This window comes from Elephantulus edwardii, unplaced genomic scaffold (genome assembly GCF_000299155.1).
Source record: "Elephantulus edwardii isolate Elephantulus edwardi_28Jun2011 unplaced genomic scaffold, EleEdw1.0 scaffold00214, whole genome shotgun sequence".
Lineage (NCBI taxonomy): Eukaryota > Metazoa > Chordata > Mammalia > Macroscelidea > Macroscelididae > Elephantulus > Elephantulus edwardii.
In genome coordinates, this window is record NW_006399964.1 from 1,323,079 (window position 1) to 1,350,659 (window position 27,581).

At 43.6% G+C, this 27,581-nt stretch overlaps 1 protein-coding gene across 1 annotated transcript in view; it reads right to left on the reverse strand.

The window, feature by feature from the left end:
* SMYD3 (SET and MYND domain containing 3) overlaps nt 1-27,581 on the reverse strand; it is a 1,045,581-nt gene that overhangs the window by 131,905 nt on the left and 886,095 nt on the right. Inside the window, exons 9-10 of the mRNA XM_006897739.1 lie at nt 24,305-24,392; nt 12,336-12,510 (exon numbers count right to left, since the gene is read on the reverse strand). Coding sequence (XP_006897801.1) covers nt 12,336-12,510; nt 24,305-24,392 — 263 coding nt within the window. The remainder of the gene's footprint in view (nt 1-12,335; nt 12,511-24,304; nt 24,393-27,581) is intronic.

A 27,581-nucleotide genomic window follows, 5' to 3' on the forward strand; every position in this document is an offset into this window, starting at 1 on the left:
GATTAAGTATTTTTTGCATGACAATAGTTCAGAATAAGAAGTTCATAGCAAAGTCAACTGGGGTGGTGGGAGAAAATTGTGCAACAGTGAAAGATTTTTTTTTTAAAGAGAAAAGTGAACTTGGGTGGGGTAGGGAGGAAAATGTGCAACAATGAATGGATGGAAATCCAAGTTTTCTGTTAACTTCCGTTAAAATCTCAATTAAAAAAAAAAGAATGGGTGAAGTTAAGATTTTTCTCATCTGCCTCTGGGATTTTGTTGTTGGATTCTCTTGAGTTAAGTACAACTCACAGCAATTCTATGAACAACAGACCTCATCCCTAGCCTTTCCTGTGCTGTCTTCATCATCTCTGACACACTCAACACACTGTTATAGTCACTCTATCAATCTATCTCATTGAGAATCTTCCTTTCCTTTACTCTGTCTTCCCAAACATGATGTCCCTCTCTAAGGATTAGCCTCTCCTAACAACAAGGCCGAAATATGTGAGACAAAGCTTTCTCACCTGCGCCTCACACAAGCATTCCAGCTGCACCCTCTCTAAGACATATCTGTTCCTTCTCCTTGCCATCCATGGGATGTCCAGTGGGCTTCTCCAACACCACAGCTCAAAGCCATCAATTCTTCTCCTGGAATCCTTTTTCATTGTCCAGCTCTCAGATGCATAGCAAATGACAGACAAGACCATGGTGTGAATCAGGTGCACCTTAGTCTTAAAACTGACATCATTGCTCTGCATAGAGTCCTGATATTGCTGCTAGGTTACATAGAGTTGACTCTCACCCTCTGCACAACAGGATAAAACCCTGTAGTTACTGTGCCATACTCACACCCTTTGCTGTGCTTAAGCCAACTGCTGGGAGTCACACTGTCCATCCTGCCCAGGGAGGATCTTCCTCTCTTTTGCTGACCCTTTTTTCCCCCAAGCACAATGTTCTTTTCCAGGGGCTAGATGCTCTTGACAATCTGCCCAAAGTATGTGAAAAGTCTCACCATCCTCATTTCTAAGGAGCCTTCTGGTTGTACTTCTTCTTGTTTGTTCTTTTGGAAGACTACAGTATTTTCAATATTCTTGGTCAACATTACAATTCAAAGATCCAATGCTTTTTTGGTCTTTCTTGTTCATTGTCCAACTCACAGATGTCTATGAAGTGATCACAGGTGAGTCAGGTGCAACATTAGTCTTCAAGCTAATATCCTTCCTCTTGCTCACTTTACAGAGATCCTTGGCAGTACATGCACTGGTTTTCATTTATTCTGTAAGTCCTACCATATGAGTATGGCTGAGGAGAGTTAGAAACTAGATACAACCATCAAAGACCATGCACCCGAGGAATGAACCAGAACGACAGAAGTATTGAGAGGCTTCTCCATCCAGGGAGCTAGGAGCTGCACTTGGGCTGAAGGAGCAACAGAGTCTGGCACAGATGAGTGCTGGGTGAGTGACTGTCTGTAACCCCTCCAGCCTCCTGGGGCACCATGGAACATACTCCCAGCAGGCCCTGCGCTAGCTCCTGAACTCGATTGCCATGGATGCTCACAAAAGAACCACTACAGGTTTGCAGAAAACAAGCCAGCCTGAACCTCACATTTATGCATGTATCTGCCAAAGCTTTTGAGAGGAATGACAAAGCAAAATATTACAATGAAAGGTGCGAGGAGCTAGAGTCGGAAAATCAAAAGGGTTGAACTCACTCAGCATTTCTTAAGCTCAAGGAACTGAAGAACAAATTCAAACCTAGAGTTGCTATAATCAAGAATGCTTTAGGCAGAATATTAAATGATCCCGGAAGTATTAAAAGAAGATGGAAGGAATATACTGAGTCATTGTATCAAAAGGAATTGGCAGATACAGAAGAATTTAATGAAACAACATATGAACAAGAGCCTATGGTGATGAAGGAAGAAGTTCAAGCTGCTTTGAAGGAACTAGCAAAAAATAAGGCCCCAGGAATAGATGGTATACCAATTGAAGTATTTCAGCTAACAGATGCTGCCCTGGATGTGCTCACCAAGTTGTGCCAAGAAATCTGGAGAACAACCACTTGGCCAACTGACTGGAAGAGATCTATTCTTGTTCCCATTCCAAAGAAGGGTGACCCAACTGAGTGCGGAAATTACAGAATATCATTGATTTCACATGCAAGCAAGATTCTACTGAAGATTATCCAAAAATGATTAGAACAGCACATCAGCAGAGAACTGCCGGAAGTCCAGGCTGGGTTTAGAAGGGGTCGTGGTACTAGGGATATTGTTGCTGATGTTAGATGGATCTTGGCTGAAAGCAGAGAATACCAGAAGAATGTCTTTCTGTGTTTCATTGATTATGCAAAGGCATTTGACTGTGTGGATCATAACAAACTGTGGCTGACTCTGAGAAGAATGGGAATCCCAGAACATTTAATTGTGCTAATGCGAAACCTGTACTTGGATCAAGAGGCAGTAGTCAGAACAGAGCAGGGTAACACTGCATGGTTCAAAATTGGGAAGGGTGAATGGCAAAGGACACACTGACAAAGAAGATTAATCAGAACTGGCTTTGACAAGCACTGTGGCATTTGGACAAGAACAAACTGGGAGGAGGGTAGAGAGAATAGTGCAACAATGAATGAATGGAAACCCAAAATCTCTGTAAATGTTTATGAAAATTAATAAAATATAATTATAGAAAAAAATACTCTTTGCAAAAAAAACAAAAAACAAAAAAAAACACACTGACAAAGAAGATTAATCAGAACTGGCTTTGACAAGCACTGTGGCATTTGGACAAGAACAAACTGGGAGGAGGGTAGAGAGAATAGTGCAACAATGAATGAATGGAAACCCAAAATCTCTGTAAATGTTTATGAAAATTAATAAAATATAATTATAGAAAAAAAATACTCTTTGCCAAAAAAAACAAAAAAAAACCAAAATTGGGAAGAGTGTACGCCAGGGATGCATCCTGTCTCCATACCTTTTCAACCTGTATGCAGAGGAGAGAGAAGAAGCACTAGCAAACCAAAAATGGATGTAGGCACTGTGTAATTGTCTGCAATCTGAGATTATAAACACCTGACTTGTAAACATGTCAGGTACACAAACCACCAGCTTCATTCTTCTTCCTGCATTTCCCCACCCACCCATTCCTTCTCACTGCCATCTGGGCTAGCATCTCACTCCTGTCATCTGTCTATTTTTTTAAATGTCTTTTATATTACTTTGCATACAAAATTCGTATACATTGTTTTTCATTCATATACATTGTGTTTCACACATTCCTTCATTCACATTCTGTTTCATATAATCAGTCTCATACATGTGCTTTATAAAATTAATCATCATTGCTCTATGCCCACTATTTCTCCATCTTTTCAGGTCCTGCTGGACCTTTATTAAGGTGTTCATAGCCTCTGTCTGCTTTCTCTGATCATACCACAGCAAATTCAAGCCATCTCTCCACCACAAATGCACTCAGCCCCCTTGTCACCTATCAGGCCCTCTGCCAGATAATGAAAAACATATCTACTCCACCACAAACATCCTACTTGCAGAGAGCAAAACTGATACCAAGAAAGAAAATCCTACACAATCCAGAAAAGGCCCTTACGGATTGCAAGTGAAATCGGATTGTCATGTTTAGGTGCCTGTGAGCTGGCTTCAACTAGCAGTTAACCCGTGTATAAGAACAGAAGGAAGCCCTGCTAGCTCCTGCACACCTCACAATCTCTGCTGGACTTCCCACTGCTGCAGCCACCGTGCCAATCCCTCTTGTTATGTGTCTACCTCTTTCTCGCAGAACTGCCGCTTTCCCATGAGTGATGTCCTTCTCCAGAGGCCGGCTCCTCCTGTTACCATGCCAAAGGATACCACACAAAGTCTCACCCTTCTCTCCTCTAAGGTTACTCTGGCTTTGCTGCCTCCAAGATAGTTACGAATTTATCAGATGACATTCCCTTATGGAATCAGTGATATAGGTACACAGAGCTACATGATGTGAAATGGAGCACATCATGAGGACAATGAGTGCCTGTTTAAAACACACGCTATATTCATGAGATGGAACACAACAGACGTGTTAAAAAGAAAATATACAAGATATCTAAGAGCTGATCCAGACAGATGTCCACGGTCTATTGTAAAGTGGGGGGGGGACAAATTACAGGATAAAATACATATTATGATCTACTGTTCATCTTCACTTTCTCCACTAAGGAGAACTCATGCCCTCTTCCTTTCCCCTCTCATCCTCCCCTCCCCATCATCCTTGACACAGCTCCAATCTTCCTCTTCCTGTTTTTTCCTTCTTGTCCTTTCCTGACAATCCCCCTAGTCCCTGGCTGGGGATGGAAGTGGATCTCACTTGATTAGTCCTTAATACAGCCCAGAACAATGTATGCTCAATTAGGGTTTTGCACTGTTGTTTTCTCCTTTTTCCTGACAAATGTATAGAGAGTCTTGTGTGGTTTTTAAAGAAAATTTAAAATAGGAGGCTTTTTACATTTTAATGTATATTTTTATCATTCCTATACCTTGTGTTTCATGCACTAGTGGCCTGAGACAGAGTCTTGTGTAACATACACATCCTTGCAAAGCTGAATTGTTCAAGTATCCACTCTACCCAGCTGGGAGTGAATTCTCCTTCCTGGAAAAAGTTTCTGCACCTGCCCCACCAACCATTCAGGCTTGTCATCCACTCTGACTTCTCAGTAATATCTGCCAGAATTGAAGGCTTCAGATCCCAGAAGCACTAGGGGAGTGTGATATCTCCCCAGAGTAGGAAGAAGTCCCGCCTTTCCCATCACAAATGTCACAGACATTTTGTCCTCAGATAAAAGCAGGAGGCTGGAACGTGCTGTTTCGGGATCCAGAATGGCTGGTGGAGGGACCCACAGAAGCTGTGCCCACACATGATGGTGGCAGGACCTCTCAGGGAATCCAGACAGACAGGGCACCTGACCTCCACCACCACGCCTGCCATCGTTGTCAGGATCTAGTGGAATTATTTTCAGGACCTGTGGACTTTTACGTCCCGGGTGGTCACAGAGCCAGTCCTGCAGAATGCGTAGCAGTGTCCTGTCCACGAGGAGCTGTGGATCCAGCCCTGCACAGCTCCCAGACTGTGGTACTTGGCTGTTTCCTTGCTCAGAAACCTGTCTGACCCTCAGGGTGATGCCAGTTTACAGAGGGCCCCCGTGTCCTTAAAGGTGCCCTAGCCTGGCAGCTGCTCCCTTTCGTGCTTCAGAATCCATTTCCCAGATGTGCTTCACAGTCAATCTCACAGCAGAATGTTCACTGTGTTTAATACAATCTTTCATTTACATTGCACTTCATTCATGTGTACTGTGGGTTTCCCCCTTTACAACCTTCTTACTAATAACTACATTCATGACAGCATGTAAGCCAGCTACCTCATGCCTCATGCATTAAAAGCCCCCTTTTAAGCAGCCAATTTCTGATTTTCCCATCCTTATCAAACCAGTGCTGAGGGAACTAGCATGTCCTCTTCCTAAAGCATCTTCTGTTTACTTTGGAAACTTAGAGCATCTGCGTCCGCAAGCAAAGCCCAGCCCAGAGCAAGCCATCAGGTTGGAGCAAATGACTGTAGTTCACAGCACAGATCATCCTCTCTTCATCTGGTTGGGTTCTAGTCAACTCAATCACAGACATCTGTGGCGAGGTTCAAATGGGCACCAGCCACAAACTCAGGAGTCCACAATTCTCTACCTGCATTCCAGACCTGTTGGTCCCTTCACTCAGCCTTAGCTATCACATGAGGCCAGTAGACAGCACTGGTGATGTGACATGATCAGCTGACCTGGTTTTCACAGGTTAGTCTAGGGATCTTATAATACTCTATAACACTCTAATAGGAAAAGGAATCCCAAATTCTAAACTGTAATGTAATGCTAAAGCATTACCCAGATCACAAATACAGGGGACTCTAAGTAAAATCTGTTGTCTGTATACTCAGAGACTCTCAGAACAAATACTATGAGTAAAAACTGAGGAGTCTATACACTGTTGGACACCAATCATTTACAACTGACTACATGAACATAAATAATATAACTGGTCCAGTATTATACAAAGGACTTCTTTCCAATGATCAAAAACGATAGGATAAGAAGGGAATGGAGGGAGGGCCATGCTGTGAGCTGGCTGAAAATGAATACTTCAAGTATGGACAATCTTCCTTCTAGAGTTAGCAGCTACAATTTAGCCAAGGTCAGAAGGGACAAAATCACCTCTACCTTGATCTAGTTGTGGTCAACAGTATATTGACACTATAAAACTGTCCCAGTATAAGGCATTTATCTTTGGGGAATGGTGAGGTCAGAGCATGCCGTGAAGGAGTGTGTGTGTGTGTGTGTGTGTGTGTGTGTGTGTGTGTGAGAGAGAGAGAGAGAGAGAGGTGTGATGGAGTGGGAGCTCAGGTGTGCACCCCTGAAGGAGCAGAGCCGCTGCCCGCATCCCCACCTCACATTCCCAGGCTGCAGAGGTCCTGCAGTGCATCTGCCCATCTGTTCATGTTTCCTTTGTGACATTACCACCCTGCAGGGGAAAGGAGAAAGCATGACAGTGTTCCGCTCTTCCCACATCCTTAACTTTATTGGTTCTGGGTTATTTATAGCCCTTGCCTCTGCTACAACTTCGCAAGCAAAAGGTTCCGATTTCACTCCTTTGCAGTGGATTGGATTTCTCACAATGCAAAACAGAGAACTCCTTAACCACCTGGAGGCAGGCCAGGAGATGTGTCCTCAGTATAGGAACATTTACCCAGACGCTGACCTGCCAGTGCCAGAAAAACTGATCCGTGTGTGTCCCAGACGGCACAGGTGTATTCTGGGGCCCCAGCCGCACTGATGAGAAAGGCCTCTTCATCTGACACAAATTTAAGTCAATCTGCCAGGCATAAGCCATTTAGAAAAATCCAAGAAGCTTCAGTAGGTTTAGGGAAAACAGCACAAAAAAAAAAATGTTTTGTTCCCTCAGAATACTGGTTCGAGAGGGATGGGCATCTCAGAAGTTGGCTATCTGAAAGGGGAATACTATACCCTAATATGAGGCATGAAGGAGCTGCCTTACAGAAGACTATCATGAAAGTAGTTACTAATAAGAGGAATGTAAGGGGGAAAATTCCCTCAACATAAATGAATGAGCTATAATGTAAATGAAAGATTGTATATAACACACTGTACATGCATGAAACAATGTACATGAGTGATAAAAATATTAATAAGTGTTTGGTGGAGCTCCCGATTAAAATAAGCTTGGAAGCAGGAATGGCATCCACTTCTGAAATAGCTTGCCTCTGGAAACCCTATGAACTTTGAGAAATGATGAAAGTTATCCAAGTGTTCAGGTCTTTTGTTCACAGCCGTCTCTATGAGTTGCCTACGACTTCATGGCACCTAACAATAGTAACATGTGCAGAACGGGCATCCTGAAGGGTATGATGGATCACATCCAAGATCTGGGTTTAAAAAAAATTATTAATATTTTTATCATTAAAATTCATGATTATCATGGTACTAACAATCATTAATATTTTTATCATAAGGCCTCAAATCCTAAAATCTCCCTTTTAGATACTCAATTTCTGGTTTGCCATCAAACCAGTACTCAGAGGAAACAAGCAAGTCCCTTTCACTGAAGAATCTTCTGTTCAACTTGGCAACTTTGAGTATCTGTCTCCTCCAGCCAAGTCCAGCCCAGAGCAAGCCTTCAGGTTGCAGCAATGGACGCTAGCTCACCCGATGGATCAGCTTCCAAGTTTTGCACTTCAGGATGGGCTGGAGAGGAGCTAAGAGCATGCTTAGCACTTGTCCACAGAGGGGCCTGGCTGGCCGGCAGCTGAGCTGAGCCTGGAGGCAACAGGGTTTTCTTAATCCGCATCTGCTGGCTGAGATCCATCCATTCACCCAGCTGCCTGTGGTTTGGCTTCCTGAGAACAAGCCCAGGAGTTCAGAAAGGTACTGGCAACCATCTGGGCCCTGCCTCTCATTGCAACATCGAGGTTCAGAGAATGAAGTCTTATCTCTTTGTATTCAATTCATATTTTCTGAGAAGCCACAAGATTCATCACACTGAACAGACATCTCCAAGCTCGTGGGAAAGTCTTCAGTCCCAGCTCTGCTCAATTTGATGAAAGCTGACTCACTGTCTGGATTCCAAAGCTGGTCACCCACAAGCAAGTGAAGAAATCACCTACAGGAGTTCTGAAAACATGACTGGGGTCACCCTGGTGCCAAGGCTCACCTGTGGGCCCTCTGCCATCTCCTGCTTCCTCTATGCCTGCACTAACCATTGGCCCAAGTCTGACTCCCTGACCAAGTGTTTCATTTCTGGGTTCCACCGGGAAAGACTGCTGTTAAGGACCCCTCTAAAGTTGTTGTTCTTAGGTGTCATCAAGTCAAGTATGGCTGATAACAACCTGAATCCTGCTGTATACGTATCATCTCTGACACTCAAAGGAATTAGTAACAATTGTTGTTATGTGCCATCAAGTCACCTGCGATTCATAGTGACCCTATATACAACAGCTCTGAACCCCGCTCTATCCAGAGCCAACCTTATTGTCTCCTGCCTCCATTATCTCAGTCACTGAGTCAATCCATTTTATCCAGGGTCTTCCTTTCTTGCACTGTCCCTCCACTCTCCCAAGCATAATGTCCCTCTTCATGGACTGGTCCCTCCTTGAAGCATGCCCGAAGTATGTCAGAAGGAATTTCATAATCCTTGTCTCCAAGGAGAAGCCTGGTTTCACCCTATCTAGGACAAACCTGTTTGTTCTCCTAGCAGTCCATGGTATATTCAATACTGTTCTCCAGCACCACAGCTCAAAGGCATCAATTCCTCAATTACCTTTAGTCATTGTGCAGCTTTCCGATGCATAGCATCTAACTGCAAAAACCATGGCCTGGATCAGACACACCTTCGTCTCCAGACTGACATCATTGTACTCTGGAGTTGTCCCTGACAGCAGAAATTCCCAATGCAATTCATCTTTTAATTTCCTGGCTTCTAGAATGGGAATACCAGAACACTTGATCGTGCTAATGAGAAACCTATACGTGGACCAAGAGGCAGTCGTCAGAACAGAGCAAGGAAACACTGCATGGTTCAAAATTGGGAAGGGCATATGCCAGGGATGTGTCCTGTCTCCATACCTTTTTAACTTGTATGCCGAACAGATTATCCGGGAGGCTGGGCTCTATGAGGAGAAATGTGGGGTCAAGATTGGTGGATGATTTATCAACAATCTGCGTTATGCAGATGACACAACCCTGCTTCCTGAAAGTGAGGAGGACCTGAAGCACTTGATGCAGAGGGTCAAGGACTGTAGCCTCCAATATGGATTGAGGCTCAATGTCAAGAAGACAAAGATTCTCACCACTGGGCCAATTGGCAGCATCAGGATGGATGGTGAAGAGATTGAGATTGTACACAGCTTCAGTTTGCCTGGCTCCAAAGTCAACATTCTCGGCACCAGCAACCAGGAAATTAAAAGACGTATTGCCATGGGAAAGTCTGCTGTTAGGGACCTCTCCAAAGTACTGAAGAGCAATGGTGTCTCTCTGGAGACTAAGGTGTGTCTGATACAGGCCATGGTCTTTGCTATCACTTGTCATGCATCAGAGAGTTGGACAATGACTAAGGAGGATAGAAGGAGAATTGATGCCTTTGAGCTGTGGTGCTGGAGAAGAGTACTGAGGGTACCATGGACTGTTAGGAAAACAAACAGATTCATCCTGGAAAGGGTCAAACTGGGCTGCTCCTTGGAGGCAAGGGTTCTAAGGCTCCGTCTAACATACTTTGGACATGTTTCAAGGAGGGACAGGTCCTCGGAGAGGGACAGCATGCTTGGTAGGGTGGAGGGACAGCGCAGAAGGGGAAGGCCCCCTATGAGGTGGATTGATTCAGTGACTGGGGTAATTGGGATGGGTGTGTCGGAGATGGTGCGATTGGCACAGGACAGAGCAGGGTTTAGGGATGTTGTACATAGGGTCATTATGAGTCGCAAGCGACTCGATGGCACATAACAACAACAACAATAGTACCAAGAGTATTGATTGTGGAACCAAGCAAACCGAAGCTGTTAGCAATCTCAATCTCTTCAATATCTATCATGATGCTGCCAATTTGGTCCAGTGGTCAGAACTTTTTTTTTTCCTTGATGTGGAGCTTCAATCCATATTGAAGTCTACAGTCCTTGACATTCTGCAGCAAGTGCTTCAGGTCCTCCTCAGCTTCAGCAAGGAAGGTTGTGTTATATGCATAATACAAATTGTTGATAGTCTTCCTCCAATCCTGATGCCACATTCCTCCTCATAGAGCCCAGCTTCCTGGATGATCTGTTCTGCACATAGATTGAAAAGGTATGGAGACAGGACACATGTCTTGCAAACACTCTTCCCAATTTTATAACATGCTCTGTTCTGACAACTGCCTTCTGCTCCAAGTATAGATTTCACATAAGCACAATCAAGTGTTCTGGAATTCCCATTTTCCTCAAGTTAGTCACATTTGTTGTGATCCATACAGTTAAATGTCTTTGCATAACCGCTGAAACACAGATAGACATTCCTCTGGTACTCTCTGCTTTCAGCCAAGATCCATAACATTAGCTCTAATATCCCTAGTACCACAGCCTCTTCTAAAGCCAGCCGGCATTTTTGGCAGTTCTCTGTTGATCTGCTGTTCCAGTCGGTTTTGGATAATTTTCAACAGAATCTTGCTTGCATGTGATATTAATGATATTGTTTGATAATTTCTACACTCTGTTGAGTCACCTTTCTTTGGGATGGGAACAGAAATGGGTCTCTTCCAGTCAGTTGGCCAGGTAGTTATGTCAGGTTCAAGACTAAAGTTGACCTGATCCAGGCTGTGGTCTTTCTAATCACTTGTTATGCATTTGAGACTGGACAATAAATAATGATAATAGAAGAACTGATGCCTTTAAGTTGTGGTATTGGAGAAGGGTGACGAATATTCCATGAACTACAAAAAGAACAAACATATATGGAGAAAGTGCAGCCAGAGTGTTCCTTGGAGACAGGATGACAAAGCTTCATTGAACATTCTGGGAGTACTGTTAAAAGGAGTCATTCCTTGGAAAAGGACATCAAACTTGGCAAAGTAGAGCATCAGTGAAAGAGAGGAAGACCTTCAATGAGATAGACTGTCACAGTGATGGCAGCAATGGTGAGGAGGATGAGGAGAATGGCGCAGGACAGGACAGGGTTTAGATCTGTTCACAGAGTTGCTTCGGCGGCACCGCCAACAACCTTTATTCACTTCTCTTGCTATGTTAATCCTGGCAACTTCTCCTTCAGGTGCTTCTTGAGACTTCCTTTCGTGGGAGTTAGGAGTATGCTGGGTTCTAGCTTCCCTCTTCATCTATAATCACCCCTCTGTCAGTTCTCCTGTTTGTCTCAGACATGGATTTGCCCTCTGCTTAGCCTCTTTGGGTCAACATCATGTGGGCAGGGCCAGTAGACCTGGAATTTCAATTTCTATCTAGAATGGAACATTTGCTTTCCAGGGAGACACCCTCAAACCTCCTCACAATCAGATGTTTTGGGAAACAGCTGTTCAGTTATCTTCCCTGATGGTGGGTACTGGTCTATTCCAACCTCAGCCTACAGCACTTGTTTGTGTACTGATACCAATCTCTTCTTCCAAACCAATGTACTTAACCCACTGTCAATGAAGGTCCAGAACCCACCAGGATTGATGTATCAGTTCTGGATGTCCACACCACCTTCCTGAAGCAAAGTTCCTCAGAGTTACAAGACATTGAGGGTGAGGCACCCACTTGGATGGAGGAGCTGAGACCAATGAAGAAATGATTCCTCACCAACACTTACTTTACCCGACTCAATGAACGATGCCCTCATGCCAAGGTCATGAGCTAGCTGTGAGGGCAAGTGACTCGCACAGAAGTAGCCTGTGGTCCAGAAAGCACTACCCATTGGGAGGGACCACTGTGACCATCAGCTGGACAGAAGGCCCCACAATGACTATCCCCACCTGGATCAGCAGAGGCTCACAGGCCCCAAGCTAGGTCTTGGTCTGTGCGCCCCTCTCAGTTGAAAGCACCCTATATTTGCCTCTCACTGCGAGCTGTAAAATACTATGAGCATGTGTTCCACATCAAGATAGCATCTAATTCTGCCCACTTAGAGTACTTGATACGTGGAAGGAGTTTTACAAATGACAAGTGATCATAGAAAGGGATGAATAAAGGCGTGAATAAAGCAATGTTTGGTTTCACACACCAACTGAGAAGTAGCCAGGAAAATGCATCGTAAAGTAATAATCAACCACTTGAGTGCTGGCCTGGACTCACCTGTATGGCTCCAGGGTGCGGGTACCATACAGCAGCGCCTCCTCCCACAGGCCCAGGTGGATACACGTGTCCAGAGCGCAGTCGAGCACCTTCAGCTGGTAGATGTTGGTGTCGGGAAGCCACTCTGAGCTGGTCCTTATGATTGCCTGGCACGTCGCCAGAGCCTCTTCCCAATCTGTTATTAACCCCAGTTAAGGATGCATTGTCTTCATCAGAGAAAAAACAAAAGCAAAATTAATGTCTCGAAAATGCTGAAGAGCTCTGAGGTGCAGGGGAGGGGTGCAAGTACCCCTTATTTGCACAGATAAGCTGCCTGGAAACACATTTGAGGAACAAAAATACCTAAGTGGTACCTCAGCTGAGGAAATTCTGTTTACATCAACAAACTCTATTCTAACGAAGCCTGCACTTTAGAGGGGTCTCATTTTCCAAAGAATTATTCTTTATTCCTACTCTTATTTGTATACTCCTAAAGTCTAGTAATGAAACAAATACAGCTGTTTATTAAACTAGATTAAAGAGTAAGTTGTTACTATGTACTGTTGAGTCAGAACCGATCCACAGCTGACCCACCAGTGGGTTTTCAGAGGCAGTAAATCACATGGGAGGAGATTGTCCATCTTTCTCCCATGTTGCAGGTGGCATATATGAATCATGGGCCTTTAGGCTGGCAGCATAGTTCCTTACCACTAGGCCACCAGAGCTCCCACTAAGCAACTAAGTGAGTAGTTCAATTTAAAACATTAACTTTGTTGAGTGGCTTCAATATTAGTATGAAATGAACAGAGATTTCTGTTTTAGAAGAAGGAGCTTTTAAGCCATCTGAATCTTGGACATCTGTGAAAACACACACACACACACACACACACAGACACAGAGAGTTTGTGAGTGTGAGTTGGGAAACATTTGAAGAAATTAAAAGTCATCCAAGCCTATACGTAGTAATCACATGAAGAATAAAATATCCTTATTTAAAAACCACCATGCTTCTTTCCGGAAAAAGAACACACCTTGTGTACGTAAATTGTAAGTGAGGGGAACAGTGTTTTTCTTTTGCTTTTCAAGGAGAGGAGCAAACGGGGGGCGGGGGGAAGGGTGCAACAATGAATGAATAGAATTCCAAAATCTCTCTAGATGTTCATTGAAATGAAAAATTAAAAAAAAATTTAAAAAAAGTACAAGAAGACTCAATATATCCACTTTTCAGCAGCACTGACTTTCTGATGGACATGAGTCAATGACTTAATCTTATAGACCCTCAGTGAGAACTCACATTCTACAAATGACATTTTGCATTTTCTTAGAAGCAAGAGCGCTCTGGTGGCCTTGTGGTAAGGAGTCATGCTAGTGACCCAAGGGTGCACAGTTCAAATTCACCACCAGAAGATTCCCTAGGTATATACCATCCTACTCATAACAATAACAACTCTAGATTTTAAATAAATCTTCTGCCAGATTAGACAAAGAAAGAAGCCTCTTAGAAGGATCTCTTTAAAGCTAAAATGAGAGTTCAGTATGAAAGTGGGCATTTTAATATGGTATTATACAGATTCAGACTTCTCCTACTTCTTGTGATGAGCATTTTGTTGTATGTATCCTCGAATCAAAACTGACCCACAGCTGACCCTCTAGTCGTTTTCAGGGGCAGTAACTCATGTGGGAAGAGACTGTCCATCTTTCTGTCACAAAGAAACTGGTAGATTCAATCATGTGCCTTCAAATTGGCAGTGCAACTCCTCTATACATAAAAACAGAAACTAATTACTGGCGACTTTGCAGCCCTATCGAATGTGGTCACAGTTCTACTGAATGAATATGCAGAGTAGCTAAAGAGGAAATCCATGAAAAGAGAAACATTATTTCAAAGGGTATTCTGGACTTACTAACTTTTATGAGTTTAGCAGTAACCCAAAGGCAGAAGGTTCAACCCTACCGTGTGCTCTGTGGGAGAAAGATGGGCAATCTCCTCCTGGGTGTTTTATAGCCTCTGGAAATTGCTGGAGGGTCAGCTATGAGTTGGTTCCAACTTGACAGCAATGCACTACAACTTAAAGATAAACAGAAGATCAAGGATGTGGTGAAGATTCGTGGCTGGAAGCCACTCATCACTCTGTGGGAGAAAGTCGTGGTCTATTCCCCTAAAGGTCACAGCTGTGGAAACCTTATAGGGAGTCTCCTCTGTCTGTAGGCTGCTATGAATCAGGATTGACTCAAGGGCAACGGGCTGTGTGATCCTGAGACGTAAATGACCTCTGGAAGAAATGCTCTGCTGTGCTCTAGGTCAGGTGGGGGTGGGGGTGGGCTATGTGCAGTTAACAGTCCTTCCCCCACTCTTACCCCACTTGAAGCCAGTGTGGCTTAAACTCACATGCTGTTACATGTTAGAACTGCACAGGGGAAAGGTCTGAGGAGTTCAAATGGAGTGGAAATAACACAGGCTATGGACAAAGATAAATTTAAAACTGGCACGTATGAACTAGGAGGATCGGAGGCAATCACTTAAGTGTTTGAAATTAAATAGAAATAAACTGCTGGAATTATTCTAAGAATTAAACAAGCTACTGTAAGTAAAATGGTAGAGGAAATCCTTATGTGCTCCATGACAAAGCAGGTCAAGTTGTGAGCACCAGGCCCGCCCAGGAGCAATCAGCAAGTGAGGTCGGTGTCCACGTCACAAAGGCACCTCCCTCCTCCATTTACTAGGCCCAAGCATGGTGGGGCTGTTGTTCTTGAGTACCATCTAGTTAGAACTGACGCACGGCTGGCCCTCCAGTGGCTTTCCAAGGCAAAAAATCACACGGGTTTGAGGGGAACAATTCAGTGGTTGTGTGCAATCAAGCCTCGCCGCACTCACACTCCTGTCCACTCGCACAGGATCTGAGGCTCATCTGACACCCAATGTCTCAGCCCAGCCCTTCTGTCAGTGTCCTAGCCCAGGACAGCTCATCTGGATGGACAGCCTACTTTGATACGACAATGTTCTTAGTGTTATGTGCCCTTAGTCAGAACCAACTCATAGCTCCAGGGGCTTTCAGAGGCAGTAATTCACACAGAAGGAGACTACTCATCTTTCTCTTGTGGAGCAGCTGGTGAATTTGAATCACATGCTTTTGGATTATCAGTGCAACTCCTTCCCACTAGGCCGCCAGAGCTATACCAATATTGGCAATGCAATACTGAAGCAAAATCTCCCTCAAGGTGTGGCTAGACCCTCAGGGCACTGCTTTCCAGATAGTAACAAATAATGGACAGTAGTCTCAGAATGGACCAAGCCGGTTGTGTAAGTGAGAAGAAAATCCTTAGTATTCTCATTATAAGCACATTCCCTTTCCAGGCAGGACATCCCGGAGACATAATACCTTCCCCAGAGACCTGACTCCCTCAGTGAGGATTTTAGGCACACACAATGCAGAGGACCCTTTACTATCACCTCTTCTACACATTGCACCCTACCGCCCATCTGACAGCTTGCTGTCCCATGGTGGCCTGCACACTGCGGGATGTCAGAAGCTGAACCATCAGTATTCCAAACACCAGCGGGTCACACAGCTTTAGCAGAGCTTCCAAACCAGGAAGAAAGCTCTGCAAATCTACTTTTTAAAAGAATCAGCCAATAAAAACATTAAGGCTTGTCTGACAGAGTGTGAGAAACTGATCCTCCCAGGTTGGAAGGCGTACAAAACACTCATGGCCACAGCAATGGATGTAAACGTGCCGACGTTTGCAAAGCCAGCACAGGTTCAGGGAGCACTTCCTTCTGTCGTGCAGAGGTTACCGTACTGCGCGCGCCGCTACCCGCTACCCTGATGGTAACTAACAACAGCACACACGACACCACAGCATTTCAGGACACGTCCCGTCTCTAAGGAGTTGACCCTGGATCTGAAAGACATGTATTCCTCAAAGGTGAGCAAGTGACGGCTTTTCTTTTGCATTTACTTGCCACTGTAAGCATAAAGGTAGCTGTCTTCGAGAGCGTATACACATCTCTGAGCGGTCACAGGGAGTGATCTCCTAGGCAAGGCACTGATTTTGCAACAGATTGTTGGGCTAACCTCTATGGCTTTTCATTCCAGGATTAGATGTTTTACCAACTGTCAGGAGCATTGACTGCCTCTTACACAATCCCAGACATTTCTGAGGCAAGCTTTTGCACCTTCTTTGAATACGGTACTGTTTGACCTTCACTAGTATTTATCTTTTCATATGCTCCAGCTCATTTTAAAAGAGGTTTGAGGTAACAAGCCTTGGAAATTAAAACCAGATGTGATGTTCTACAAACACTCGCAGGCATCCATCTACTTTACCCCCTAGCAAACTGGAAGGGACTGCATGCCAATTTCCCTCCGTCACACTGCCAAGCATCTCCTGGCAAATAAGGTAAAGGCTCTACTGTAAAACACCCCAGTGCACAAAAAAATGGAGTAATTTTACTAAGAGGATTTTCCCCCAAGCTAATGCTGGCACTTATTTGCTCAAGTATTTCGGCACTGGCTTTTGCTCATTGTTTACAATGAATTGTTCGACAGTGAAGGGCTGAGCTCGGGGTCTGGGCAGGGCTAGGCAGGCCAGCCAAAGAACAGCAACTCCATATGGACAGGAAGGGGAAGCTTCATCTCACACGCTTAGGGCTTGCTCTCAGGAGAAGCCAGCTGTTGGAAAAGGACATCCTGCTTGGGAAATTGGGGGACCAGTGAATAAGAGGAAGACCCTCAGTGAGATGGGCTGGCAAAGTGACGCCAGCAGTGGGCTTGCACAGAAGACTGTGAGCCTGGCATAGGACTGAAAAGGGATGCATTCTCTCCTACACAAGGACCATTACAAGTCTTTGTCAATTCAATAACACCAAACAACACCAACAATGGACGGCATATAGATAGCTTTTAGTTCTCCAATCTAATTGACGAAAAGAGGATTAAGGAGCAAGAGAAAGAGTAGCAAAGTAAATTTCCTTGGGAATTAATTGACTCCTTGAAGCTCAAGTCTTTTTCGTACCTAATCCCATTACTGCTAGAAATCTTTCTATGGAAAAGTCTCATCTCGTCCTGTGCTCAGCACTGAAGGCCTTGCCCCATATACCTCCTCTCCTGTGGTGAATTCCTCGACACCACATATATTCCCATTTCTCTGCAAAGGCTGTTGGCCTATGTTTCTTTGCCTGGTTGGTCTGGGGTGTGTCTACAGCTGAATTGTCATCTCCTCTGAGAAATCTTCTTCACCCTCTTGAAGACAGTGATTCTGCCTGTGATGTCTCTGCTAGTTATCTTATCTAATTTCTCTCTTTACCACAATACATGTTATTCACTACTGCCACCAAGTGTGCTGTGAGCACAGGGCTGTGTGTCTTCCCAGTCAGTAGGCCCTCAGTGGCTGGGAGGTCCTGAGTCAGTTTCCAGTAAGCTCCTTTCACACTTACTCTGCATCCAGCTGTATCACCCATGGCAGCTAATTGCTGCCAAGGTCCTCTCAGAGCAAGCTGCGTCTCAACAGTGTGATGGATGCAGCCCCCTTGCTCCCAGAAGCCAGGACTGTTCCATCCTGTCTAAAGACATGGTTTTCAATTCCTCTTGGATTCTGGTTCTACCCCTCAAAAGTGATTTCAAATTTCTCAATCCCTCTTAATATGTTCCACCTTAAACTGAGAAGAAAATTCATTATAGATAAATATTACCATCTTTCATAATCTATATTCCTACTAATGAATCCTTAAATTGTCTTTTTGGGAGGTTATGTTATACTCATTATTACTGTTGTTGTTGGTGTTAGGTGCCTGTTGAGTCGCCTGTGACGCACAGTGACCCAATGTACAACAGCCCTAAACCCTGTTCTATCCTGTGCCAATCTCACTGTCTCTGACACACCTACCCCCATTATCCCAGTCACGGAGTCAATTCATCTCATCGAGGATCTTCCTCTCCTGTGCTGTCCCTCCACCCTCCCAAGCATGACGTCCCTTCTCCAAGGACTGGTCCCTCCTTGTAACATGTCCTAAGTATGTCAGACAAAGCTTCAGAATCTTTGCCTCCAAGGAGCAGCCTGGCTTCACCCTCTCTGGGACAAACTTGTTCGTTTTCTTTGCAGTCTGTGGTATATTCAATACTCTTCTCCAGCGCCACAGCTCAAAGGCATCAATTCTCCTTCTATTATCCCTTGTCATTGTCTAGCTCTCTGATGCATAGCAATTGAATGCAAAGACTATGGCATGTATCAGGTACACCTTAGTCTCAAGACTGACATCGTTGCTCTTCAGCACTTTAGAGAGGTCTCTAACCATAGACTTTCCCATTGCAATACGTCTTTTAATTTCCTGGCTGCTAGTGCCAAGAGTGTTGACTGTGGAGCCAAGCAAACTAAAGCTGTGAACAATCTCAATCTCTTCACCATCCATCCTGATGCTGTCAACTGGCCCAGTGGTGAGAATCTTTGTTTTCTTGATATTGAGCCTCAATCCATACTGAAGACTGTAGTCCCTGACCTTCCACAGCAAGTGCTTCAGGTCTTCCTCAGTTTCAGCAAGCAGGGTTCTATCACCTGCATAATGCAGATTGCTGACGAGTCTTCCTCAAATCCTGATGCCACATTTCTTCTCCTAGAGCCCAGCCTCCCGGATAATCTGTTCTACATAAAGATTGAAAAAGTACGGAGATAGGATACATCCTTGGCATTCATCCTTCCCAATTTTGAACCATATGGTGCCTCCTTGCTCTGTTCTGAAAACTGCCTCCTGGTCCATGTACAGGTTTCACATTAGCACAATCAAGTACTCGTTATACTCAGATTTTATTATAGTTTGTTGTTTTTGTTAGGTACCATCCAGTTGAGTATGATTCATAGCAACTCTATGAACAGCAGAGCTGAACTCTGTCCTGTCCTGTGCCGTCCTCATCATCTCAGATACACTTGAGCCCACTGCTGCTGTCATTGTGTCAAACCATCTCGTTGAGGGATCTTCCTCTCTTTTGCTGACCTTCCACCATTCTAGGCTGTATAATTTACTCTTTACTAAAATATCTAAAATTATTTCATTTGTTTTGCTAAACTTTTTTTAAACATATTTTTTTCCTGTTTCAGTAATTCTGATCCCTAGCAAGCCCAATTTTGTCTGAGGATAACTATACTACGAAGGGTTTACTTTCTTTTTGTTATATCACTAAAACTCTGCAAAGCTAACTGGTTTTCATACACTTTAGTTTTTTATGACATAATAAAGCACACACAATGTAACCACACCCTTCCCACTTTTACCTGTGATTGATTCTTATTTCCATCAATTCTTCTATCTTACCCTTTCCTGCCTTCTGAGCTCTGTTGTAGTTGTGTACTCTTGGTTCAGAACCAACCCCATAGCTGGGGTTTTCAGAGGAAGTAAATCGCACAGAAGGAGACTGCCCATCCTTCTCCCACGGAGCAGCTGGTGGATTAGAAAGACTTACCTTTGGGATTGCCCTGGGATTGACTTTGGGTCTTATATAGTTGATTATTCTAAAGAGTTAAAAAAAACCCAACACCCCAAACCTGATGTTTCTGTTCATCATACAGGCCTGCTTGTCTTTCGTTTGCTCAAAGTGGAGCCACGGGAATAAATTCTGTTTCAGGTTTGAATAGTAATGAAAGCTAATCTTGGGACTTCTACCAGTCTCCACTGGACCAGAAAGCCCGGCAATCTTAATAAGTTTTTTTATTTGTTTTTTAGTTTTATTCTATATTTTTTGGCCACTACGCAGAACAGATCATTCCAGAGGCTGGGATTTATGAAGAGGAATGTGGCATCAGGATTAGAGGACGATTCATCAACAACTTACATTATGCAGGTGACACAACCTTGCGTGCTGAAACTGAGGAGGATCTGCAGTGCTTGCTGAAAAATGTCAAGGACTATAGTCTTCAATATGGACTGGAGCTCAACATCAAAAAAACAATGATTCTCACCACTGGGCTGATTGGCAGCACCATTATGGATGGAGAAGAGACTGAAGTTGTTAACAATTTAAGCTTGCTCAGCTCCACAATCAATACTCTTGACACCAGCAGTCAGGAAATAAAAAGACAAATTACATTGGGAAAAATATGCTTTCAGGGACCTCTCCAGAGTACTGAGAAGCAATGATGTCAGTCTAGAGACTAAGGTGGGCCTGATCCAGGCTACAGTCTTTGCAGTTACTTGCTACACATCAGAGAGCTAGACAATGATTAAAGATGACAGAAGAAGAATTGATGCCTTTCAGTTATGGTGCTGGAGAAGAATCTTGAACATACCATGGACCACCAAGAAAACAAACAGGTCTGTCTTGGAGAGGATGAAACCAAGTTTCTCCTTGGAGGATAGAATTCTAAAGTTCTGTCTTACATACTTGGGGCATGTGGTCAAATCCTTAGGCAAAGGACCAATCCTTGGAGAAGGACATCGTGCTTGGAGGGTTGAGGGACAGGGTAGGAGAGGAAGACGCTGGATGAAATGCATTGATAAAGTAACTCAGGCAATGGGGGTAGGTATATCAGAGTCAGTGAGACTGGCTCAGGACAGGGCAGGGTTCAGAGCTACGGTACATAGGGTTACTATGAGTCACAGGTGACTTGACAACACATAACAACCTGTGTGATTTGTATGTACAGTGGGTGTAGTCCTCTTCACAGGTGTTTATTTATTAATTTTGCCTGAGTGCCTACATATCTGTTTGTAGATAAATGTTTATTATTGCTTAGTTCTGATGGCCTAGCAGTAAGAATTCACCCTATAGTCCCAAAGGCACACGGTTCAATTCCACTCTCCGCCGTTCAAATCCGCTGCTCTGTGGGACAAGGAATGACAATCTCCTCCTGTGTGACTGACTGCCTCTGAAGACCTGCTCGAGGCTCAGCTAAGAGTCAGTTCCAACTCGATGGTACACAATAACAACAACATATTGTAAAAACATCGCTATTAACATATGATATTGCAGTATTTATATGTAATATCATTTACCTTTATTGCTATATGCGGATGACACAACCCTGCTTGCTGAAACTGAGGAGGACCTGAAGCGCCTGCTGCACAGTGTCAAGGACTGCAGCCTACAATATGGATTGAGGCTCAATGTCAAGAAGACAAAGATTCTCACCACTGGACCAATCGGCAGCATCAGGATGGATGGTGAAGAGATTGAGATTGTACACAGCTTTAGTTTGCTTGGCTCCATAGTCAACAGTCTTGGCACCAGCAGCCAGGAAATCAAAAGGCGCATTGCCATGGGAAAGTCTACTGTTAGGGACCTCTCCAAAGTGCTGAAGAGCAGTGGTGTCTCTCTGGAGACTAAGGTGCGTCTGATACAGGCCATGGTCTTCGCAATCACCTGTTATGCATCAGAGAGTTGGACAATGACCAAGGAGGATAGAAGGAGAATTGATGCCTTTGAGCTGTGGTCCTGGAGAAGAGTATTGAGAATACCATGGACTGCTAGGAAAACAAACAGATTTATCCTGGAGAGGGTTAAACCAGGTGGCTCCTTGGAGGCAAGGATTCTGAGGCTCCGTCTAACTTACTTTGGACATGTTGTGAGGAGAGACTGGTCCTTGGAGAGGGACATCATGCTTGGGAGGGTGGAGGGACGGCGCAGGAGAGGAAGGCCCTCTATGAGGTGTATTGATTCAGTGACTGGGACAATTGGGATGGGAGTGTCAGAGACAGTGTGATTGGCACAGGACAGAGCGGAGTTTAGGGCTGTTGTACATAGGGTCGCTATGAGTCGCAGGCGACTCGACGGCACATAACAACAACAACAACAGCTATATTAGGTGTGTTCTCAATTCATTGCTCCATCTGTTTCCTTATTCCATATTTTCCTTCTTCATTTTGTATTTTGATTATTTTTCTATCATTTCCTTTGAAGCTCCTTTATACAGAGTCTGGACTACTGCCTGCTTAGTCTGCCATCTTTCTGGAAGTCCTCCTGATGTTATGCTCTATGCATATTTATACAGTTGAACTTTTTAGCCAAGTAGAAAATTTGACATATACTCTTTAAACTTTATCTTTTCATGCTGAGGCACCATTCAAACCTACAGGGATCTTTTGAGTTCCTGATTCTATCGTCCTCTCTCTACCATTTTTTTCACCTGCACATGGTTGGAAATTGGATGGGCCTACGCCTTATGCTTTCATTCAAGGTACTGAATAAGATGCTGGGAGGGCTGAGATGAGAGCAGAGCCTTCCATGGTGACAGTGGTCCAGTTAGCACCACATTTTCAGGATAGTACTTCAATTGTTTGGTAAGATACCTTGTTATACTAGGATCTAGAATGTTGCTGTTGTTGTTATGTGCCGTCAAGTTGCCTGCAACCCATAGTGACCCTATGTACAGCAGCTCTAAATGCTTCCCTGTCCTTAGTCAGTCTCCATAACTCCAACACACCAACCCCCATCACCCCAGTTATTGTATCAATCCATCTCATCTGGGGTCTCCCTCTTCTGCACTGTCCCTCCACCCTTCTGAGCATGATGTCCTTCTCCACAAACTGGTCTCTCCTGGCCACATGCCCAAGGTATGTGAGATGGAGCTTCAAAATCCTAGCCTCCAAGGGGAAACTAGGTTTCACCCTCTATAAGACCGACCCAGAATAGAGGCCTTAAATATTTTTGCCAAAAACTTTTTTGTAAACTGCCAGGAAAACAAACAGATTCATCTTGGAGAGGATTAAACCAAGCTACTCCTTGGAGGCAAAGATTCTGGGGCTTCGTCTGACATACCTTGGACATGTTGCCAGGAGGGATGGGTCCTTGGAGAGGGACATCATGCTTGGGAGGGTGGAGGGACGGCGCAGGAGGGGAAGACCCTCTATGAGATGGATTGATTCGGTGACTGAGGTAATCGGGATGGGTGTGTCAGAGGCGGTGCAGTTGGCGCAGGATAGAGCAGGGTTTAGAGCTGTTGTGCATAGGGTCGCTATGAGTCGGAAACGACTCGACGGCACATAACAACAACAACAAATAAAATTTTTACTTAAAAAGGCAGATAGGTAGAAATGAAAATGTGAATTTACTTTCTCTTAGTAAATCCAAAAGCACCTTGGGGATTCCAGCTTTCATTTCCATTTCTTCCATAACTGTATTATAAATCTTTTACCAGAACTGCTGGGGGAAAAAACCTCATTGGATCACATAGTTTAGAAATTACCATTCATTTTTAAAAAGAAAAACATTTAACTGTTTCTCCTGTCATTTACAATTTTTTTAACTGTCGTTAGAGTAGAAATTTTATTTGCGGGTTTTCTTAGTGCCTAGGATATAATACCCAAGCAATCTGAATAATCTTTCACAATCACTTTGCCCTCTTTCTTCTTATCTACTGACTTCCCTTCACCACACTCCTGCTTAAATGGACTCTTCTACTGCAGGTGACCACCCTCCTTGCCCCTGGCCATCCAAACTCTGTGTCTGATTCTGGACACTTAGGACAAGTTATAACATCAAGGGAATAACAAGTTGACCTCCATCACAAACAATCTCTCCTTATTCTGAGGTTTTAGTTTCACCCATTCATGGTCTTTATTATCAAGAAAATTTATTATAAGGCCACCCTATTGCCATTGTACTTAAGGATGATTTACTACGAAGTTCTCTATCTGAAGATCAATGACACTGTAAAGATTCTAAGTTATTCTTTCTTAAAGGTAGTTACAGGAGACAAGAACATAGATATATGTTAACATTTATCTATAAGAAGAATATAACTTTTCTGGTATTACTGGACAATGAACTTGGTTTTACAGTCTAATAGTATTGAGATATTCTGGTCGATCTTGTTATTATCTTTCTTAGCCATTATATAAATTGTTGACTAGGGTCAGAAACACAGCCTGTAAATATGAAATAGATTGAAGATCATTGGATCATGGGGAGGTGAAACCTTGGACTTGGCCTCATGAATACCATGTTAGAAGCAAGAAAGAAGCAATCCCAACAGCCCAGCTTAATCCACAGTGAAAAGGATACTCTGCTGTACCTTCAATTCCTCAAGTTTCTTCAGGGCTTCCTGAACGTCTTTCCACACTTGTTGATCACCAGTTAGCATCTCAGCATCCTGCTCAGGTCCAAATGAAAAGACAGAAAACACAAACTAAAAACTCAATTAAAACATGAGGAAATGATCCACATAGACATCTCTCCAAAGAAGACCTAAAAGTTGTCAAGACATGTTGAATGAACAAATGGAAACTGAGCCTGGTCCAGTGCTGGCTGCTTCACCAACGTTGGTTTTGTTTCAACTTCACATAAGCTCCTTTAGGTCTATGTCATCACACCTAGTGGACCATGCTGGGTCAGGTAATAAGAAGGTGCATGGTGCATGGAGAATCTAAAGAAAACAATAAAGTCAATGGAAAGTAGATTTTCTCACACTGTCCTGGCCTTTGGGACCCAACCATCCTGATAAGCGAAGAATGGTGCTTGCCTTAGACTACCTGTGCAGGACATTGGTAACTGTCATTCACAAGTGAGGCACAGTCTTGAGGTTTAAATACCCAGCCCAAATGTCTGTCTCACTCCCAATTGCCAGAATGGGGTTCAAACTCTGATCTGTCTGGCTCCAGAGTCTATATTCATTCCACTATTTTCATGTTTCTCTGTTTTTTTTCTGGGATTGTTTAAAAAGTGAAATTTATGTCAGTAAATTAATCCAAAATATCTTAAACCATGATTCCTAAGATTATCCTAATATTTTTGTTGCTCTATACCACAAAGTTGGAACTGACCCATAGCAGAGCCTCCAGCGGGTTTTCAGAGGTAGTAAACCACCCAGGAGGAGATTGCCCATCAGCTGCTGGTGGATTAGAACTGAGTGCATCTGGCATTGCAGTGCAGCTTCTTATCACTAGGCTACCAAGGCTCTCTATTAGCACCACCTCCTATTAATACTTGAGAAGGGGCAGAAAAATACATCAAGCTGGGACCCAGATGTGGTTTAGAATAAAAGCATGATCTGCTTAAGCCTGGCAGAAATTGTGCTGTTTGCCTCTGGTAGCAAGCTGATAAATGCCCAATTACTAATTTAAAAAGTCAATCTGCAGACACTGGAAAAAAAATTCCCAGTGCTAACTCCTCTGAGTTTAACCTACCCATTTCCCTAGAAAAGTTTCTTTATTGAGCACATACAGCATTAGCTCTGGTGGCAAGGTGTTGCGCTGTCAAGCTGTCAACCCAAAGGCAGGTGGTTTAAACCTATCAGCTGTTCCTGAGAATATCTGATAGAAAGATGAGTCATCTCTTCCCAGGTGATTTACAGCCTCTCAAAACCTGCTGGAGGGTCAGCTTTGAGTTGCTTCTGGTTCCAAGCTATATAACAACTGAAGGAAGAATATGGCAGTTGCCCCAAGCTTGTTCACTTCCTGAAAAATTAGATAACATCTAAGCTGGTCATATCAAAGACCAGACCAGACAATGTATCCTGATAAGGGTCTGTGCTTGGAAAAAGGGTTCTAAAACCTAACTTAATTAACATGTCAAATTCTGAGAAATACCATCCTAGTCCTCCTAGGAGCCCTATAAAAAGGAAACCCCTCCAACTGCCCGTGTGCCATTTTTGATCCCGTCTGCATGCCATGCTGCTCGTCACTTGGCGTCCCTCTCAGACCACGCAATAAAGGCTTGTTCGTTTCTTGGGACCAATGCCTTTCTTTATTTCTCTCCCTCATGCCCTCATGCTCTTTTTTTATATCTAACAACAATAATGTCAGCATCACAAAGGAACAAAATAATAAATCCTAGGACCTTCAGACACAACCCTGGATGTGCTCACCAATCTACACCACGTAATTTGGAAGACAGTTTCCTGGCTGACTGACAAGAAGATACATGTATTTGTTACCACTCCCCAAAAAAAGGTGATTCAACAGAATGTGGAAATTAGCAAACAATATTAATATCACATTCAAGTAAAATACTGCAGAAGATCATTAAAAAACAACTAGGATAGTACATTAATAAGGAACTGCCAGAAGTTCAAGCTTAATTTAGAAGAGGCCATGACACCGGGGATATCACTACTGATGTCAGATGGATTCTAGCTGAGAGCAGATATCAGAACAGTGTCTATCCGTGTTTTACTGACTATACATAGGCTTTGACTGTGTATATCACAACAAACTATGGCTGACATTGAAAAGAATGGGAATCCCAGAGCACTTTATTGTGTTCAGACAAAATCTATACCTAGACCAAGGAGATTCTGTTCAAGTGCAACAAAGGTTTAAAATCAGGAAAGGTGTGTTTCAGGAGTGTATCCTTTCTCCATTCTTATTCAATCTGTATGTTTAGGAAATAATTAGTGAAAGTGGCCTCTTTGAAGAAGAATGTAGCATTAAGACTGGAGTAAGACTCATCAATTAACACTGCTATACAGGTGGCACCATCTTGTTTGCTGAAAAGGAGGGGGACCTGAAGGGCTTGTTGTAGAAGATCAAAAACAAGAGTTTTCCATGTGGATTGCATCTTACCGAAAAAAAAAAAGGTCCTTCTCACAGGGAGCATCTTGATAAATAAAGGATTGCAACTGTTAATGATTTCATCTTTCTTGGACTCACAATCAATAAATATCCTTGGTACCAGCAGTCAGGAGATAAGGAGATGTATTGCTTTGAGCAAGTCTGCTGTCAGGGATCTCTCCAAAATACCGAAGAGCAACTATGTAAGTTAAGACCAAGGTGCAACTGATTCAGCTCATGGCCTTTTCAATTCCTTGCTTTGCAACCAAAATATGGACAACTGATGACATTGAGGTGTGGCATTGAATGAGAATACTGAATAGCCCGTGTGGAGGAAGAATATAGCAGTTGCCCAACTTGCAGGCCTGATCACTTCCTGAGAAACCTGATAACATCTAAGCTGCCCATATCAAATCAAAGATCAGACTAGACAATGGATCCTGATAAGACTCTGAGCCTGAAGACAATAGCTCAAAACCAACTTAATTAACACACCCAACTCTGAGAAATACCATCTTCCTTAGTCCTCCCATGACCCCTATAAGAAGGAAACACACACAACCCCAATTTTAACTCTCTCAACATGCTGTGCAACCAGGTCTCTTGGAATCCCTCTCAGACCAGGCAGTAAAGGCTTGTTCATTTCTTGGGACCTGTTTCTTTATTTTTCTCTCTTTTCTCCTCTCCTCTCTTCCCCTTCCTACCCTCTCCTCTCTTTGTCCACACCCCTGACCCCCCCACCCCAAACTCTTTTTCTTCCTAACACCATGTTGTTATTGTTGTTATGTGCC